This window comes from Vollenhovia emeryi, unplaced genomic scaffold, assembly GCF_000949405.1.
Source record: "Vollenhovia emeryi isolate VEMERY1.0 unplaced genomic scaffold, V.emery_V1.0 DF939122.1, whole genome shotgun sequence".
In the NCBI taxonomy this organism is placed as follows: Eukaryota; Metazoa; Arthropoda; class Insecta; order Hymenoptera; family Formicidae; genus Vollenhovia; species Vollenhovia emeryi.
This window is the reverse complement of record NW_011967244.1, coordinates 461080-480879: the sequence shown is the minus strand read 5'-3', so window position 1 is coordinate 480879 and position 19800 is coordinate 461080. Positions and strand designations below refer to the sequence as shown.

At 40.7% G+C, this 19800-nt stretch overlaps 1 protein-coding gene across 2 annotated transcripts in view; it reads right to left on the bottom strand.

Moving 5' to 3' along the window:
• Positions 1-19800, bottom strand: part of LOC105569860 (acetylcholine receptor subunit alpha-like) — a 191924-nt gene that overhangs the window by 115812 nt on the left and 56312 nt on the right. The window contains exon 3 of one of the 2 annotated variants that reach the window (XM_012026637.1): positions 9266-9310. In XM_012026637.1, coding sequence (XP_011882027.1) covers positions 9266-9310 — 45 coding nt within the window. Of the gene's footprint in view, positions 1-6809; positions 6958-9265; positions 9311-19800 lie in introns of those variants that run through there. The other variant, XM_012026638.1, reaches the window with a different exon arrangement.

The following is a 19800-nucleotide window of genomic DNA, read 5'->3' as shown; positions in this document are numbered from 1 at the left end:
ATTAAAATATTCCTTTTTCTATAATAAATATGATCGGCGCTATATCGATTTATGATATATGATATGATAGTATTTTATGATACGTTGAAGCGTAATAGCATTGGATCCGGAAATTGTTTCTGTGGGTGTTACGAGGGCAAGCTGACCTTTTATTACGAGAGCCTTCGAGATCTCGGAAGAGATCCGTCGCATAAATCCGAGAATTGTTTCGGTGATTATGCGCCGCTGCAATCAGCGGAAATAAATTCGAATGAATGTTCATGCGCGAGCTGCATTTTTGCCGTTCAACATTGGCGAACGTAAATGAAGTTTAGATTTATGTGTTTTTCGCTGTGCTTCGCCGTGAGACGCCGCGAGAGGGGAAACTAGCGGGAGAGAGGGTGGAATGTCGGAGTTGTTTTCGGGAGCGGAGTCGATAGCACCTCTCGCGATGCAGCTTCTCCCTCTGCGACGCGATGCAGCTTTCCCTCCCTCCCTCCCGCGTCCCGCCCCGAGCCCGGTGGGGCATCCGCCTGAAAAGTTACGCGAAACCAATCTCTCGTTTCGAAGAAGGAGCCCCGCCGAGAATTTCGAGCGACGACGCGGCAATTAACGTTCGCGAATTGAATCGGCGATCTCGAGAGAGGAGCCGCGAGTCAGCGAGGTCGCCAAGTTTACTCCGCGAGAAGTTAAAAAGCGATCCCGATAAGGGATGATGATGTTTTCAGCGATTACGTCGCGCCGATCAAAAGAGAGATGGAGCCGAGATGGAACGGCCTGCGCCATGGGCAAACTGGACACGCTTGCTAATAATTTGCGGTGTTTTCGCGAGTATCGCTCGCCGGTTAAAAACAAAGGGATCTCGTTCGAGACAAACGACCGATCTTGCTGCGGAAGCGCTTTCCGAAACTTCTTTAACTCTCTAACTAGTTGCGCAAGAGACCCAGAAAAAGTTATATTTACGCATCCCGGAGGAGCCCATAACTATATAAAGTTTAAACAGAGAGCAAGCTTTCGCGCAGCTAACCGGACCGGTTCTCCCCTGCGGTTCAACGACAAGTTTTGTTTTATTTAACACGTCGGCAGGCGCAACGGCGTGCTAAAAGTCGATGTTTCGTACGGAGGCAAACGTGCCGTCGTAAAAGTCGACTTCATAGAGAGGTGGGCGATAACCGTTTTGGTTCACGGTGCACGTTGATACGACGATCGGGTACCGAAGTTCTCGTCCTCCCGAACATGACGGAGGCGCCCGCTTCCGCCAGGAAAATGCAGAGAAGCCAACTTCGGCATTTCCCTCTCGACATTACCGGGAGACCCGCGTATCGAAAGCCGCCAACTTTTGTACGCGTAGATGACGCCGTTACCAAGGCACCGCCGTAATCGCATTGTTCCACGTTTCATTCACATCGAGATAAACAAAAAGGACGCATTTTGCGACTGGGACATTCCTTCCGGGGAGAAAGTCTAAATCGTGCGAGCGGATAAATTACGTCGCGAGGTGGAGAATCATGCGGATCGAGAGGAGACGTTTGCTCAACGTTGCGACAAAATTTACTTGGCGCGCCGCGAAAATCTCGTAACCGCTTGAAAAATCTCATTTATTGTAAGCGGTGTACTTATATGCCGCGCGTACGTTGCAGACTGGGTACATTTCCGGCGTGCGCGGGCTTCCTGCGGTAACAGGATGTCGAAGAACAAGTCCTCGTGGTTCGTCCGGGAACCCGATTTATTTATACAACAACGTCGGGTTGGGAAGCGGGACGGATAAGAGATTATCAGTCACCTGGAGCGTAACATGCGTCGCCGGCATGCTAACTTTGTTACTCGGTATCGACACGGAGAATCGAAAGCCAGACTGACGAGAGCGAGCGACCTCAAAGTGCAAAAAAAAAAGGAAGAGGAAAAGCGAAGGTAGAGACAGTGATGGGAGTGAGAAGAAAATAATGGAGCGGAAAAAGAGACGCGGAGAGTAAGAGAGCGGGAACTGTGAGCGATGGATAAAGTAGGGAAGAAGGGAAATCGTGGCGGTAGTAGAGATGTAATGGACGAGGGAGCAAAACAATAAAGAAGCACGAAGCTAGAAAATAGTACAAGACAGAAAAATAAGGCAAGTCCAAATGGAATATAAAACGCGAACAAAAGGCAGAGGGAAAATAAATAATGAACGTTACGTGGTTAAGAGTTATTAAAAGTGAGAGAGACATGGGGCTGCGAAAACGTGAGTAGATCAAACAGTCAAAAAATAGATAAGAGAAAAAACAAATGCAAAGGGCATTAATTAATCTTTGCGATAAAATAAGGAAGGATCATAAAAATTCAGAATCGTTGAGGTCGTCGCAAGGAAAACGGGTGTATAATAAAAAATATTAATGCCGCACATTGCACTCGCGTTTACAAAGAGACTTCACAATTGCAATTTTTCGGTTATTTCTTTTTCTTTTCGTGTAATAAAGCAGCTGAACTGTATTTATTACGTAAAAAGGTACAAGAAAGTTTTAAATATTTGAGAAAAATTTGATTACTGAGGGCAGAAAAACTGAATAAAACAAAGAAAAGATCATAAATAATATCTGATGGGAACAAATGATACACGAGTGTCAAGAAAAAAGCAGGGAGAAAGTGAGTTTGGGCGAGAGTGCGCGAACAAGGTGTTTGCAGATAACAGGATTGTCGACGTTGTGCCGTCGCTATCAATTTATTTTCGACATATTGGCTACCGTCCGTCTGAACCGTTGAAAAAAAAGAGACCGAGATTCTGTTACGGGATAAGCCTTCGCTCTCATTCGAGATATCGGTTCCATCACCTAACGGAAAAGCCAGGGAAAGAAGGCCGAATACAATTTTTCTTTTCATGAAGATTAAATTGACAAAGCACTGAGAGGGAACTAAATAAAATGATAGCTCGGAAATAAGCGTGCGTTATTATCAAAATTAATTGAAAGAAAGTGAAAATTGAAAAGTTAACGACATCTTGTCCTTTTGTGAGCACATTTAGAAAAAATTTCAAGTATCGGTTAACTATTTCCCCGAGATATACATTTACAAAATGAAACGATTAAGATAAAGATCGCTCTATTACTCGAACAGGCCATTAGTCAAATCTTTCATATTGTTCAATTATTCACGAGATCGCCGACGTAAAAAAATTTCATTCTGAAATTATAACACAATTTCCGTGCGTTAAGATCGACGCCTGTGCACAATTTATCAATAATTGTGTACTTCCATTAAGACCGATTAATCGTTTACAGCTTCTCTGCTCCGCTGCTTCATTAAAAGCGGCGACATATCTGAGTGTCCACGGTTCTTCAATATCTATTCTCTCCTCTTTTTTTTTCAAATTGCAATTCCATTGCCCACACAATTAAGCAAGTTCGCAGACCAGCTGGCGACGTATCTCGTTGCGTAGTTTAATTCGTTTTCGTGCTCGGGCAAGGAGAAGTAATTTCGCTCGCGGATTCGTCGATATGTACGAGGTTGATTTTACGGTGAAATTAAACTAGCAACTCAAATGTACGAGAAAAGCTCCCTCAGATATTTCGCCATTTCGTCGAAGTAAATCGCGTCGGTACCGCCGTGCTTTTCCGTATTACGTAAGAAACTTTGCGATTCATATCAGGAAATATTACGCGCCGAGTCTCTCGATATTTCTACACGCCCAAAGTTTAAGAATCGTAAAGTATAACGAAATAATATATGAGTGAAAATTGCCATTTTTCTTGTAAACGGTGCATTTACAAATATTTCTTCATGTTTCGCACTTTTGTCCCAGCGTCCTGCGAATCTTTTAACATCAAATTTTTTATACGCGCAGATTTTTGCAGCGTTTCTTTGTGCGTCTACACAAAATTTTATCTTTACGCATCGACGGCGAAACAAATGTAAAAGAGAATGAGCGGTAGGAAGATTAAAGAAAGAAATAAACTTTTTATTGCGAGCCTCCGTAAACAAATAACAGTAATAAAACTTGAGAAACTATGTACTCGCGTAAAGTCTACTAAAGATTCTATCTGGTAATTAAAATTTAATAGCCAAGAAATCAACGATCGTTTTTACAACTAGAATCAGAAATGTTCCTACTTTCAATCGCCAGTCAAACGGCATCGAACCATTGCTCATTTATTTTTAAGCTAAACAGAATTAACGTTTCGTAAACGAATGCAATGGCATTTTTTAATGCAAGAGCTCTTTCTCCTGTGTACATCTTTTCTACATTTAAAAAAAAGATATTAATTTTTATACAGAAAACTTGGAGAGCAATAAAATTAAATTACGAGGCATTAGGGAAATTTACGACAGATGATGCTGACGTTAAAAAAAAAGTTTTTATGCTACATGGAAAACATCGGAAGCCCAGATTTCGTTGCCACTGCATGTAGCATGTAGAACAGTGCACCGGGAGCGAATCAGTTACATGGTTATACTGTCTGCATCAGAGTATTATAGATCAGAGACGACTCTAACCGTTGGAAACTATAATAATTCTCTGGGCTGAAACTTCTGTGTGAATATTTCTACGTTTAATATCATTTTATACGTAAAAATGTAATTTTCTAGTGTCACTTTAAATATACTCCCCATCGAACGAAATAAAAATTCACAAATAGATTTAATATCGCCAGTAGCTTAAAACCAATTATATGTAGTTTTTTTTAAACGACCTACACTGGCCAATGTTTTTATTTGAAAAAACGACGTTTCGGTCCCAGATTTAGGCCATTTTCAAGTAAATCTGTTCACACAATTGTTAATGATCTCATATCGTTCGTTTGGCCAATATCGTTATGTTAGTAAGATATTAGTCAAACAAACGATATGAGATCGTTAACAATTGTGTGAACAGATTACTTGAAAAAGGTCCGAATCTGGGACCAAAACGTCGTCTTTTAAAATTAAAACATTGACTAGTGTAGGTGGTTTTTAGTCAAGAATATTTTCCGAAATCTCTATCAAATAACGCTCCGTTGAGTCCCACGTACATTTCGATTCCGCGCGAAAAAGACCGTTGGCGCCTTTTATTGTATTTCGCGTGATAAAGACTCCGAAGAATTGAATACGAAAAGCGACATAACGACAGGCTCGGTATGGACGATTCTAAGCGAGGCGGAGTGACAAGGGTGCACGCCGACACTAACGGCGGGCGAGGGTGTCGGCGGCCAGTCGCTCTGCGAGGGCGGAGGGTGGTTTCGACGTTGAAGGATGGCACGTCGCTCTGGCGAGACGCGCCGGGAATGCTTTGCCATGTACACGTACAACACGCGTTTAGACAGAAATGTAACTCGTGTTGCAAACGGGCGGCATCCCTCCGGCCAGGCGATCCGCGGACTGTACGGCCCGCGTATGAATCGTTCTCGTACCGCGACGAATAACGTTCGACGGACCGACACGCGTGTACCTCCGCGATTTTATCGGATTTAAACTATGAAACTATGCACCGTGATGCGCGACGTCAAAGCCGCGTTTTGTTCCGGCGCATTCTGCGCGAGCGAATTTTGTTGTAATTGAGAGAACACATAAATAAAGCTGTCAGGATGTTAACGGTCTTTCCGAAGACAAATATTATAGTTTGCTAACCGCCTGACAGAATTCCCGAAGGAATTTCAATGTAGCAACATTTATCGCGAAAATGTCAATCGACAAAAAAAAGTCTAAATCCAAACTAAAACTGCTGGAGTTAGATATTGCCCAATACCTTTTAATTATGATTTATTATCTACGTGGGTTAAACTGTGTATTTATACGAATATTTCTCTTGTCTTAAGTAAAATGCGTCGTAAACATTTATTCCGGAGATTTATCTATTTCACTAAATGGAGTAACACATTCTAAACGTCAACTGATTGTCTTCTGGAGATTTACTTTTATTTAATTTAAATATACAATAATCTCTTTCTTTCATCTTCGAGAGATAATAATATACTATACTACATTAAGAACTTTATTATTGTTCATCATTTTTTATTAAACTTTTATTAGAAAATTTTTTAATTTCTATCGAATTTCGATTTTCTATGTATTTTAAGCGATTTGCGTAGCTTTTAATTATTATTTCATTGCATAATAAAGCACCAAAAAGTGTCGATAAATACGCAAAACGGTCAATAATGACTCATTAATGAAGCTTCATTTCATATGCTTTTTGTTATCGAATCACTGATCGTTTTGGTTATTAGCATATATGGCTGACATTTTTTGGCATTTTATTAAGCAACTAAATAATAATTAGAACTCAAATTGCCGTAATTCTAAATGAAGAAACAAAACGGTCAATCCATAGTTCGATGAGTATTTGCACAGATTTCAAGATTACGTACTTATTACTAATTCATCATAGCCCACCCAGTTTCATACACATATAGTATATATACAGAGAGAATCTATACAATATTTTACTTATTGATAGAACTGTATCTTTTTAACCGAGCTTGCTCAGCTACATTTGGAATATTACTTATATTAGAGTATTAGAGCATTTATACAAATATTATATTTGATACAATACTTCTCGTACTGCTCGATTTATTAAAATCTCAGTTTAAAATAAAAATACTTTGTCACTCACCAACACACGACGCGAAGCGGCAAAGTTAATTGTATGAGCATAAATTTTCGCGATCTGTTATATACGTACAAGTTAGAATTGGAGCTCGCAATAACTAACACTTTAAAAACTAATTACCACAAATATGAAATAACTATGTCGGTAAAAATCGAAAAGAATCATTTTTCACAATGCAAACTTTTATAAAATCTAATAAAACAACTCAAGTCCGACTGTAATATAAGTAATATTCCAATAACGAATCGCAAATAAGAGATCGGACACTCACCCCATGGTTGCTCCGCCGTCGCCCGATGCCTGCCAGTCCTCCTCCTCTTTGTTTCAGCCACACAACACAGCACAACACAGCACAGCACAGCACAGCACAACACGGCACTACACAACACAACGTAATACTCGCGTAAGCACTGTTAATTATCGTCACACGTGATATTCACACGCAACAATTATTCACTCGAGTTGATAACGGTAAGGAATAATCACGTCGATCGTCTCTCTTGCTGCAATATATGAGACGTAATGCGAAGCACTCTGCACCGATACGTGAGTGATAACGAAGTGAGCACAATACGTCGTACACCACGAAAAGTCAGACAAACCGAGCACCGAGCGTCACGCCGTTCTGAAACATTTCGTGTATTTTTCAAATGGTTTTCTTCAATATGTTCCGTTCTTCACACTTCGTATTATTAACGAATTATCGTATCACACGCGGCATCGCGCTCGCGAGTTCGCGTATTACTTTCGACTTGAAAACGAATCACGTATAAATCGGAAAGGAATTCAAAGCGACGTATCGTACACCTCAGTTCAGACATCGTTGACCGTAAAATCGTATTAATGAAACGGTGATTCGAAACGTTTGCTTTCCGACACTCCGATTTTCAGTAATTTCCAGCTCGAACGAGTGAAAATCTGCGTGGTTGCTTAATCTTGGCTCGCCACGGCAGCGATTCATGGCGCTCACTAGTAACTGTTATCTGCGAGGATCGCGATTAGTGTCCTGAGAGATAATGCGACGATGTTTAACGCTTCCCTCGATTGTGTCCCGGGAAATAATGTGTCGCGCGGAGCGAAACGCGCCACCGCCGACTCGCTCGGTAGTCGGCGAACGAATGTTTGCGCCGCAGCGACCGTGACTTTGATACGCGGTTGCGACCTTGTTACGCACTACGATTTGAAAAACAGGTATACACCGTGGGCCGAAACAACGAGAACTGCGTGGATTAGCCAAATATTTCGTTCTTTATCTTCTCTTACGTTATTAAGCGATCCATTGAGAAACGAAATGGTACACGGAGATAATTTTCTCGTGCAATTCACTCTGAAAATCATGTAATCGTGAGGCAACGTTGCATTTTGAAGAACTTTATGAGTTTCTTCAAATTTTACCATACATTTTTACTATTAATTATACTTATTGTTAGTATACATTTTACTAGTAAAATGTATGGTAACAATTCAAAAATATTCTCGTAAATAAGTTCTCGTAAAAAGTCTCGTAAATGCCATGTTGTACCACGATTTTCAGGGTAAATTTGACGAGAAAATTCTTTCCGTGCATGGGATAAGAGAATTTTTAATTATTGATCTCGTGACTTTTTCAACGATATTTAAACTTAAATGTGTTTCGTACATGAAGTTGCTCCGAATGCATTATTGTGCTTTCTTTCACACGTGTTAGCATCCCCTAAGACTAAGATATCGATTAATTTTTCTCAAGTGCATAATTAGTTAGTCGTTTAAATTTTCATGTAAAAACAGATTCCCATGTAACGGTTAGAATTTACCGGCGAAATTTCTGTTAAAAGCCAAAATTTCAACATTAATTATGTATCGTCTAGAATTTAAGCGTGTAATTATAAGCGCCAGTATGAACTCTACGCGATACCATTAATGTTTAGTTTTAATTATAATATTATATTGCGAGAATTATCTCGATGTTTACGAGATTTTAAATTAATTTTAAGAATATTTGAATAATCTCCGTAATATCAAAATGCTGTATTGTAGCACGGGTCGTGCATAAAAATGAATATTCTTCTTGCGAAGGCAATTAGCATTTTCCGTAGGAGCCGTATTAACATCTAGACATTTCTGAAGCTCGTTAACGACGATGTTTTGAGAGCCTTCGCTGCGCCGAAGAAACAGAGACCGTAATCGCCACACTAATCGACGCCTTAATTATTCTTCAATTATGCGCGACGGTGCGCTACCCGTTGTCTAATTTCTCCTACCTTATCCTGCCTTGTATTTTATGGTAAAGGGCCGCAACGTCACGCAGAAACATCGGTAGATATATACAAGGTATAATACAAGTAATTTGCTGTTCGTGTAACGCGAAGCGGCGAAACAGCCGTTGTTTCCCAAACGCGAACGTTTCTCGGTTACCTCGTTAATTTTCTTCTTCTAATGCTTGTAACGGTCCAATTACGCGGAATAAATTACGCTTCTGATTCGTTCTTTTCTACCAAACTTCGTGTATCGCCGCAGTTCGGGGAAAGAATGATTCGTTTTAAAATGCTTTACGCATGCGATTGAGTACTGATAAATAATATTGCTATACCACGCGGTAGTATTATTTAAATTATTTTTATTAAAGTTATAATAAAAGTGAAAACTTTTCCTAAATAATTATGCAACAATTTATATAAGAAACGCGTTTCAAGAAGATAATACACGTTATCTAATTGAATATTTCAAAGGAAATTATTTATCGCTCACCTGTTCGACCCATAGATTCGTCGTCATGATTTGGTTCTTCAAGTTCTGTAACAGAAACCACTCTTTAAATAAACATAAATACTGTTACATTTTTTAATTATATTATCGTAAAGTAATAATCCGTTTGCAATTATATATCCTAGTTTGTGTAATTTACATATATTTTAATTATTCTTAATTTAATTTAAAATCGTTTTTATAATATTCCGCAATTTAATTTGTATTAAATTTGTTCTTCATTTAGCATTGCACATACGTACACATTTTTCGATCATTTTATAAAATCTCTAATATAATTAGAATTAATTTTAAATCGATTATTAATTGATTATTTGTTATTCACATGAGGGGGATGACGTTGATGCGATCGTGCAAAAACAGAAATCCTTCGGCGTTCTCTGGAAATTTGTTTAACTTCCACTAACAATCCCCGCGGTCCTATTTGGCAAGCGTTTGGCAACGGATCTCAATAGAAAGTGTACGACATCCCTCGTCTCCTTTTTGCACCTGTCACCCACAGCGCATTGTAATTTCCGGATTCAACGCCGCCCCTCGACTAATTGGACCAGCTAGCTGTTCAGGCGCGTAGATGGAACTCGCAGCCGTAATCCTAGTTATGGACCGCCAGTATGCGATTTTGGACTTTCCGCTATTTCGCGAATCCCTGACGTTCACAATTCAAGCTATACCACACGCGGAATCCATCCGCGCCCGCATCTGTTTGCGTACGCGCGCAAATCTAATCCTGATTGAATGCAAACGATGTGTGTGCCGGAGACAAGATATATCCTCAAATATTTCTGCGATATCGATACAATTGCTGTTGGCGTTTGGATACGTGATCATTAATTATTTATTAGTAAAACCGTCGGTCGCCGCTATCGATACCGTTGTTGTTATTGACTATCGAAATTATGGCGTCAACATTATTAATTTGATAGCGTATTATTATTGCATTACCCGATACTCGGATGTTATGGCATCTGAGTGTAAACTGTCGGCCAACGATTTACCTTTCCCGCTTAATGCAATTATGCACTCTCGTTTTCTCGTCGCTCTTTTAATTTCGCTAGACGCGCCGAGGAAAATTCGTCTGCCATGAATTCCGTCGTGCGTCGAAACAATGACTATGTACATTCACGATGTTGGGCGCTTCCGCTGCGACATCAATGAGAAGGTGTCCGACAAGGTAATCATCGCAACATAGTCGCATCGAGGGACGGTATTGAATGGATATTCACTCTGGGATGAGTTATCCTCCGCGATAGGAAGGCGGATTGCATTCATATGCAAATGTAATAATACCAATATAGCTTTGGCCCGCGCGTTTCGATGAATCGCGGATGTAAATGTAACGAAGGCCGGATGTATTATTGTGACTATCAAGAAGCATTAACGTTACTTTCCGCGAAAAGTATCTATGGTTCGGCCTTTTATTTGTAATAATACCATGACATTATTACAAACGCATTAAGATAACAAAACGGAATAATACGAGAAGGGCATTTCCCTCCGGACAGTCGGCATCATTTCAACCCGTATTTTTCCGCCGTCGCAATTTTTAGGAACAATAAACCGTACATATTGTATTTCTCCAATGTATTTCATCTTAATTTTCCATACCTTTTCACGCTAGAGATGCTCGGTGCCGCTGACAAAGCCGTTTATTCTCCCGCTGAAGAGAAACGACGTTACTTTTTGTTTGTACAAACGACGCCGGTTCCCTCTTTTCTCTCAACGCTTTCATAACAAGCGCCCGATTGTTACTTGGGCGGCTTCGTCGAAACCAATCGATTGAATTTTCGCGAGATTATAAGGCTCGTCGGCGACGCGCATTATCGCGACTATAGGGGCTAATTAATTCGTGCGTATCTATTATACGCGCGCGTGTTCGCCCATTCGCTCGAAATTAATGTCATGCGGATTGTGCAGCCGTGGAAAGCGGAAAACTGGCGTTGTTGGTTTGTATGAATTTCCGCGCCGATGCGATAGCGACTGCACTCGTCGATGTGAATAATCGATTTTGACGCGAAACAGTGTCGAGAGTACTACGACAACAGTAATAACGTTAACAATAACGATAATAAATGCTCCTTAGCGATATTAATATTTTTAATGTCCACTAGTACACACAGAAAAATATTATTGTACAGTCAAGAAAAGTAATAACTCAGTTTATTTTATTCCGTTTAAGTAATAGTTTGCTTTAACAAAGAATATTTTCTTAATAATAGTTTTAAGATATACTTGTTACTAGTCTTAGAAAAGCTTGCCATGTTATACTCAAAGAAAGATTTTATTCTTCTTTGAAGAAAATTATAAAACTTATTGAAGAATTCTGTATGCTTCTTTTAATAAAATCAGAAGAAACAAAATTCTTTTGCTTCAAATAATTCTATGTATTCTTGTTTCAAGTACTAGACTTACTAAGAACCAGAATATGTTTTGAGTAAATATAACACTTGCGACGACATTATGGAACAAATAATCTTTACTTGCAGGTAGTATATATTTTTCTGTGTGTATTAATGTGATAATACAATGGCATAGTAGCTCAATACGTATTGAAACGTTATTTTATACTGTCGATTAATAATAAAGAATTTTCTTTTAAAACTTATCCTGAATATTATGTAACCGTGGGACACCACGGCACTTCGAACGACTTTACGATTTAGTATACATTTTACTACACGGAGAGAATTTTCTCTGAAAATCATGTAATCGTGGAACAACATGCCATTTTCAAGACCTTTATGAAAGTTTTTTGAAATTTCACCATACATTTTACTAGTAAACAGATAAAATTGTTTCCTTACTAGTAAAATGTATGGTAAAATTTCAAAAAACTCTCATAAAGGTCTTCGAAATGGCATGTTGTTCCACGATTACATAATTTTCAGGATAAATTTTCAGAGAAAATTCTCTCCGTGTAGTAAAATGTATGCTAAATCATAATATTGTTCGAAATGCCGTGCTGTTCCACAATTTAGTAGTACATTAGTAGTAAAGTTTCAAAACATTCTTACAAAGTTCTACAAAATGCCAAGTTGTTCCACGATCACATGATTTTCCGAATAGATTTTAAGAGACAATTCTCTCCGTGTATAGTGTCATAATTTGACTCATGATATTACTAATTAATTTCTATCAATAATAATGTAACTAGTAATAGCAGCAATTGTTCGTTAAACTTAGCCGCTGATAACATTCGCGTTGATCAGCCGCGACGTGAACGATTCGAAAAATAGCAGAGTATTGTAAAATAACTCCGAATTGTTCGGCGTCGATACCGCGACGTATTGCCAATTGCGGGCGGGGTGAAAGGTAATTAGCAAATTACTTTACGTGTAATTAAACTCTGATTGCGGTGGCGAGTGGACGCGCCGTACGATCGTACGAATGTGCGCGCGCTACCATTAGCGCGAGCGTGCAATATGTTAATTGATTCGAACATACGCGACGGGTTCCGGTACGTAGTTAGATATTAGACTCGCGTCCGTGTGGATCGTAAATTGAAAATTTCTGTCAAGTTCCCACGTTTGAACGCAAAAGTATCCGCCGGTCGATCGTTTCTAATTTAATTCTCGTATTACACGTCGTATTGGGCTCACTTGGTTACTTCAGTGAAGGATGAATTGCATTTACTTTTTGACAATTACGACAACAATGGGTACATATGTACACTGCTAAATTAAAAGAGAATTTAATACAAATTAAATTGCAAATTATTGTAAAAACGATCCTAAATAAAATGAAGAATAATTAGAATACACGATAATTATTGCAGGAGACGTTTAACCTGCGAGAAATGGAAAACGAAAATCGTTAGCTGATAGTTCATGTTTAAAGTAATTATTCATTTAATTAGATTAATTGATTTTTTAACATATTTAAACAGAATTTTTTAAAACTTTGTGTACTTGAGCGATTTTTTCTTTTTGTTTTCATAATGTATACGTATACATTGGTTGAAGCTATTCATCTTTATCATCTTATTTATTAGAAAATTTCATATTATTAATAAATAGCTTTACTGTAAGACAAATATTTTAGAAGGTCCTATTTTTGATCCTTGTCCGTTCTTTTACGAATTCATTCAAATAGAAACGCGCGTACCCGGTGTCTCTGCAGTCTTCCCTCGCGATATTGCGAACGTGTTGCAGCTATGAAAAGCACGATCGTAGAAAAAGCGAAATGGTGAGTGGCAAGCGTTGTCAGGCGGATCTAATTTGTATCGCTTTTCGAGAATGTCACATTCCGATTTAACGCGATTTAGATTTGGTAAGGAGCAAGTTTTGCACCCGCGCGAACTTTTCAGTGAAAGATAGAAAAATTAAGGAGGAGATGAAACACTCAAAACTTTTGTCAGTTTTCAATCGGCAAATAAGTAGATTGTCCTGTAGCATTAAGAATGTCAGCTTTAATGTAAGTATAAATTAAATTAACGTACGTACAAAAAGGCTTATCTATTTATATGTGAATGAATTATAGATTTATTTTTATAACAGTATTACTCATTTTTAGCCTATGACCTTCCTTTGTTCGTTTAAATTAAATTAATTTAGTGGCCGCGAGAGAGAAAGGTATTTTATATACGAGGTTTGCACGCGCATTCAAAAGACTGCAAATTATATTTTTATGAAACATTAATTTTCTCTGCAAACGTAGAGTATTAATTGAATTGAACAGATTCGTATATCTGGAATCGAAATATTGCGTTCTAGCGTTGTAATACGAGATCCGGAATTAATTGGTGGCCATAAGTCGCACAAACGGCAAATGTTACGAAGTTGACAGAAAAAAAAACCGGAAAGACAAAGAACGAGGATAGCAAAATGTTCCTGAGAATAATTTCTTCATTTCTGACGTCGTAAATCAAGATAACCGATTGGAGTGGGATTAGAATGGCAAAAATAGATGTATACCGGGGACGGCTGGCACCAAGGGATGAATAATGCTCTGTTTTCCGGCGTTGAATATTTAAGATTGTTGAATATTCACGAAACGCGTGAAACGCTTCGGTGTGACAACACGAATTTACGCGGGAGCATAATTCTTTGCTCGTAGCGGGAATTTCTTGGATACGCCAGTCGCAAAAGATTCGGAGGAACATAATTATCCGAGATCTTGTAACGAGATCTCGCGGTGATGCTTGAACTTAATTTTCACGTTACAATGAAACATGCTTGGTACGTTTCATTTTGTTACGCGCAATCACCGACGAACGGCAGGTAACGTTCCACGCGCTATTTCTTTAGCAATTAGACACGTGTCTATATACATTTGCGTGCGTTTCAGAGGTGGTTATATTACTTCCAAACGTTCCTCAATTATACTCATCGAAAGAAACTCAGTGTGTTTCGCGTACCACGTTAATGAACGCATATTGAACGTAAAGTACCCAGCTGCGGTCGACGTGAATTTGACGTGCGCTATTCAAACGCTCCGCGAGCAATGTGATCCTCTAAATGCATTAAACCGCAATAATCAAGAGGCATGTTGACGATCGGAAAGCCGCACTACGAATATCGATCATTGTTTAATCCAATTTCTTTTCAGCGCGCGGGTATCAGCTGTTGGAAATGAATAAAGAAAGTTCGTTCACGTACCATTTCCACGTATCTGACCAAATATTTCACTACGAAGCCGTTATATTATTCACGCGACACGTTTTGTTAAAAGGATTACATAAAAATATTATAACATTAATTCGCCAACTTTTCGGGACGTTTTTTAACGTTGTTGTTTAGCAACGTTTACATTTGCTTGGCAATTATACAATTCTCGAGAGTCCTCTTAAAACAAATACTATTTAAATGATAAAAATACGTTGGAAACTTATTATTTCATTAGGGATGCCTAGAAGGAACTTTGGATCAAGGCTCGTTTATTTAAAATTTTCCGGAAACGGCGCATAAAATCCGCTCAGTGTTTTAAGGCCTCTCCAAGCTTTTCGTGATTCTTATACCGTTTTCAGTTTCTCCGCGATTCGCGCGGCGAGCATATTACACTGTAAATTTACAAGCGCGCGCCTCTAAATTATTTCATTAATGGAAGGTATTATTTCATTAACGGAAGGAATTATTTCATTAATGAAAACATTTTTCACGTACCATTCTCCGGTAGATCTAATAAAATATTCCATATCATTACGAGTACGTTGCATTATTTGCACAATCGTTATTTATATAAACGTATATTTATGTAAACTGAAATATAGGAAACGCAGTACATTTTCTGTCTCAGACGTGCCACATTACAAAATTGTGTTGTTAGGTTTTAAAAATTGAGTAATTTTCTATGTAGAGAATACAGAATGGGCCCCTCCAACGCCCATTCCCGTGAGAACGCAACCAATATCTTTTTTTTTCCGTCTCTCCGATTCAAGCTTGCAAATAATTTTAACGATCGGCCACGAAGCACCGTCGCAAGACACACTTCTGACTTTTATTTTAATTGACGCATCTGACATTTGTTTGGTCAGCATCGTCGAGGAGAATTGACCCATACTTATCCAACATTTATTTTACTAGAGGAAAGTCCTCTATCATAAGATGGGCCTCTAATGTGAGACAGCAGGTTTTCAACGTCCAAATTCAATTCAAAATCTTTTTACGCGACGATCACACGATCTAACAATGAATTTTCCACTAAACAAATTTCACTTCGAGAGCAATAAATTCACGATGCTTATTAATTTAACAGATACCCCGCTATCTCATATTAGAAACCTGTCTGTATAGAAGAAAATCCCCTATTACGAGATAGGCTTCTAATACAGCGGGCTTTCAAAATCCAATTTTACAAATTTCCTTGCAACGATTGTATACGGGATCTAATAATGAATTTTACCATTAAACAGACTTCGCTTCAAGGGCAATAAATTCATGGTGGAATCAACGGATGCCGGGTGCCTATTAATTTGGCAGAAACCGCGTCATATTGAGAGCATATCTTATATGTATATAAATAATAGAGAACTCTCCTCTACGTAATAACTTCCGCGCTCTTTCTCCGAGAGAATCTGCGACGATATAGAGGCAGTTTCTTCGTTTCTTCGTCATTTATCGCGAGACGCGGGCAACGCGCAGCACAGGAGCAGCGAGGCGCAAGAACGAGCATGCGAGAAAGTACGAAAAAGAAAGCCGCGACGACATAATTTATCTTCGATTCTGTCCAAAGGAAGAAAGGGAGTTGAGTAACACTGTCGCATCGGGCGAGTCGAGTAACAGAACGCCGTGATACGTCACAATTTTGCACCTTTCGCAGTTGACACACCCGTGCATTTAGCGTATCAGAATTCTATGTACACGCGTGCGATTCGATTTCCCGAACTTCACTCGCGATGCAAAGGCAAATGCCTTAAATTCCGGCATTGGGATCTAAGCGACGTTAATAAACGCTAACGTTTCGCGGTTAAGTGCCGGCACTTGTAACTTCCACCCTCGATCTCGCAGATAAATCGCTTAAAAGTACCTGCTCTGATTCAACGGCCAGCGTCGCCGCGTCCGCCTCGATGTCCCTTGGTCGTCGCTGCAACTAATCGACCGCCCCGGGCCATGAATATCATTCGTACAGAACGAAGCAGCCACCGCCGAGGCTGAGCGCGAAATAATACGTTGCTTACCTGCAAGAATTACCGGGGTCACGTAAGGGGTACGTGCCACTCGTCGCTCGTCGAAAAAATTTGGTGCGCGCCGCTCGTCACTTGTTTACGTCGAGCCGCCGCGGCCGCTGCGCGCCGAGGTCACCGAACGTTCCCTGCTTCGCACTATCATTCGAGCCGCCGCCGGGCCGGCACGTATACCACGCCACGGGATCGTTTCCCGCGCAATCGAGCGACGCCACGGCCGCGCGGACTTGCTCGCCGCGTCGTCTTCGTTCCCGGGGACAGAGAAGCTCGTACGAAACGCGGACAGGCGGACCGCCAGGCAGTGCCTCCAGACGAGAGCCGCTGTGCTCGCGGTGGCCGGCGGCGGGGACGCGGCGGGGGGGGGGGGCGCCGCTCAGGTTAGCCGAGCGTCTCGGCGACCGCCGGCCACCCGCCGCCACCGTGGACGCAGCGCGGACTTTCGTCCGGAAGAATTGCCGCCAAGTCGCCGCCGTCCGCTCTCGCGCTCGCTGTTCCCTGGAGGTAAAACGAGCAGAGGTGAGCCCGCGAGTGTTACCGAGGCCGCGCACGTCGACGCCGCGTACTTACCGCGCGTGGATTCGCCATTTCACTCGGGCGTTCGCTCTGAAGCGAGCCGACGGTCGCGTCGGTCGCGTCGTTGACTCGACTCGCGTAGTACGCGCGTCACGCCGGGTACCGGCGCCATGTTGGATCGTACGAGGAGCACTGCGGCCGCGGCACGCAGCCGGCCGATCTCTCGCGCCGATGGACGTACGAGACGCGTTTTCGCGGGACGCACGCTCGCGGTGAGTGCGTAACGCCCGTCGGGCGTGGGTTCGGAGCGCGCAGCAACGTAATGGCTCGCGACAAAGACGCGAGAGTAAACGTGGATAGTCCGAAGCTTGCGCGCTAACCTGACGCTCGCGTCTTTGTCGTAAGCTATTACGTCGCTTCGCGCTCCGACCCGTAGGCTGATGGCAGAGAACAATCCGTAAACGCTTAAGACTGTCTCGGTCGTAGACGTAGAGCGAGGCAGAGAGAAACGTAAGTCGTATACAACAGCCTTTCACGACTTACGTTTCTCTCTGCCTTGCCCTACGTCTACGACTGAGAACAATCCGTAAACGCTTAAGACTGTCTCAGTCGTAGACGTAGAGCAAGGCAGAGAGAAACGTAAGTCGTGAAAGGCTATTGTATACGACTTACGTTTCTCTCTGCCTTGCCCTACGTCTACAACTGAGACAGTCTTAAGCGTTTACGGATTGTTCTCTGCCATCAGCCTCAGGAATCGCGCGACGCCGGTTGCGGTCAAGCTGCCGCTTCGAAGCGTTTCTCCCTTCTCCTTCCGTCTTCGCTGAAAGAAAGGAGAAGACGAATACTGGGAAACGTTCGAGGCGACAGCTTGGCCGCGGCCGTCATCGAGCGATCGCGTCTCTTTTGCTCTCGCGTCGATTAAAGCCGCCCGAGTGCCGGGAGTGCGTTACCTCGATAATTAGCGAGCGCGATCGTAATTTACTTGTCTCTCGCGAGTGTGTGCCAAGTGGCGGGACCTGAGAGGAGGAGGCGGCCTGGGGGAGGCATCGGGCAACGGCGAAGCAACCCTCTGGTGAGTACGACAATATTTACGCGTTATCCTCGCGCTAACTCTCCGTGTCTCGGATTGCTTTATCTCTCCTTCCGTTCACACGACCCGCCCCCGTTCTAACGATTTGCACGTACGTGATGAAAGGGGGAATTTTTGTCCGCGACGTTCCACGGAGTTTACGGAAGACTTTGCTCCGCGAAAATTACATAGTCTTTTGTATCCGCTGAAAGATGAATAGCCATATTCGCGTGTATTTCGTAGAGAATCGTTAGCTCTTTTTTTTCTTGGTGTTAGTTGCGTTATTCAAGCGTACTAATGTTTTTTTTTATTTGTGCGTTACAGGTCAACGTGGTGGCGCAACACCTCCGCCGTGCGCCGTGCCGGTGAGTGAGAAATTGACGTTTACTTATTCTTTTGAACCGAGGCAATGGACCCGTGAGGACTGCACGAATTTTTCAGGAATAAACGTGAACACCTGCAAGAAATATACCGCTTGTTTCGTCAATCGAACCTCTTATTAATCAAACAAGCTGTGTATCTCTGGTTGTGGGCGGATGACGTAGGAAAAGTCGGGGCTATTTGAGTCGGTTAAGAGAAACAGATCGGATAAAAGATTTTTAGCGCATCTAAAAATGTTGTAAATCACTTTCGCACGCTCTTTATACACTTGTTTAAACACCAGCCAATCGTACACAATCATTTAACAATTTTTTAATAATTTATGACTCAAAAAGCTTCATCCTATCCTATGTATACAGGGTGTTTCAGGGGATCATATTCTTGGAGGTGATACACTGATAAAAAAATTATTTTAAAGTAAGTAGATAGATTTACTTAAAATTACTTTTTTTTCACTGAAGTAAATATTTATTCTGTTTAAATAAAAATATCAATCTTCAAGCAAATCTGTATATTATATTAAGTAAATTAATTTAAATCGTTACATTTTCTACATTCAACTAAAAATTTCATGAGATAGAGAATACTATTTATTAAACGAAATCATCGTTTTCGTCAAACAAAAATGTCAAACGTCAAACACCCAATTTTCTTCGCTGCAAATCTTATATTTTAGTAAACATTTTACAGAATTAAAATAAAATTTTTTAATTTAAAATTATCGACTGTTTGGTAATTAACAAATACTGAAATTAAAGCAATGCATGTTTCAATTTGTTTATTATTTTTTCATTTAAGTTAATAAGCTATTAGGAGCCACCCAATAAATAATTTTCTTGAGTAAAGCAATACTCTTTTGGATTAAGATATTTTTTTATTAGTGTAGTGGAATGTATACTAGTAAAATTTAAGAAAAACTCTCATACAGTTCTTCAA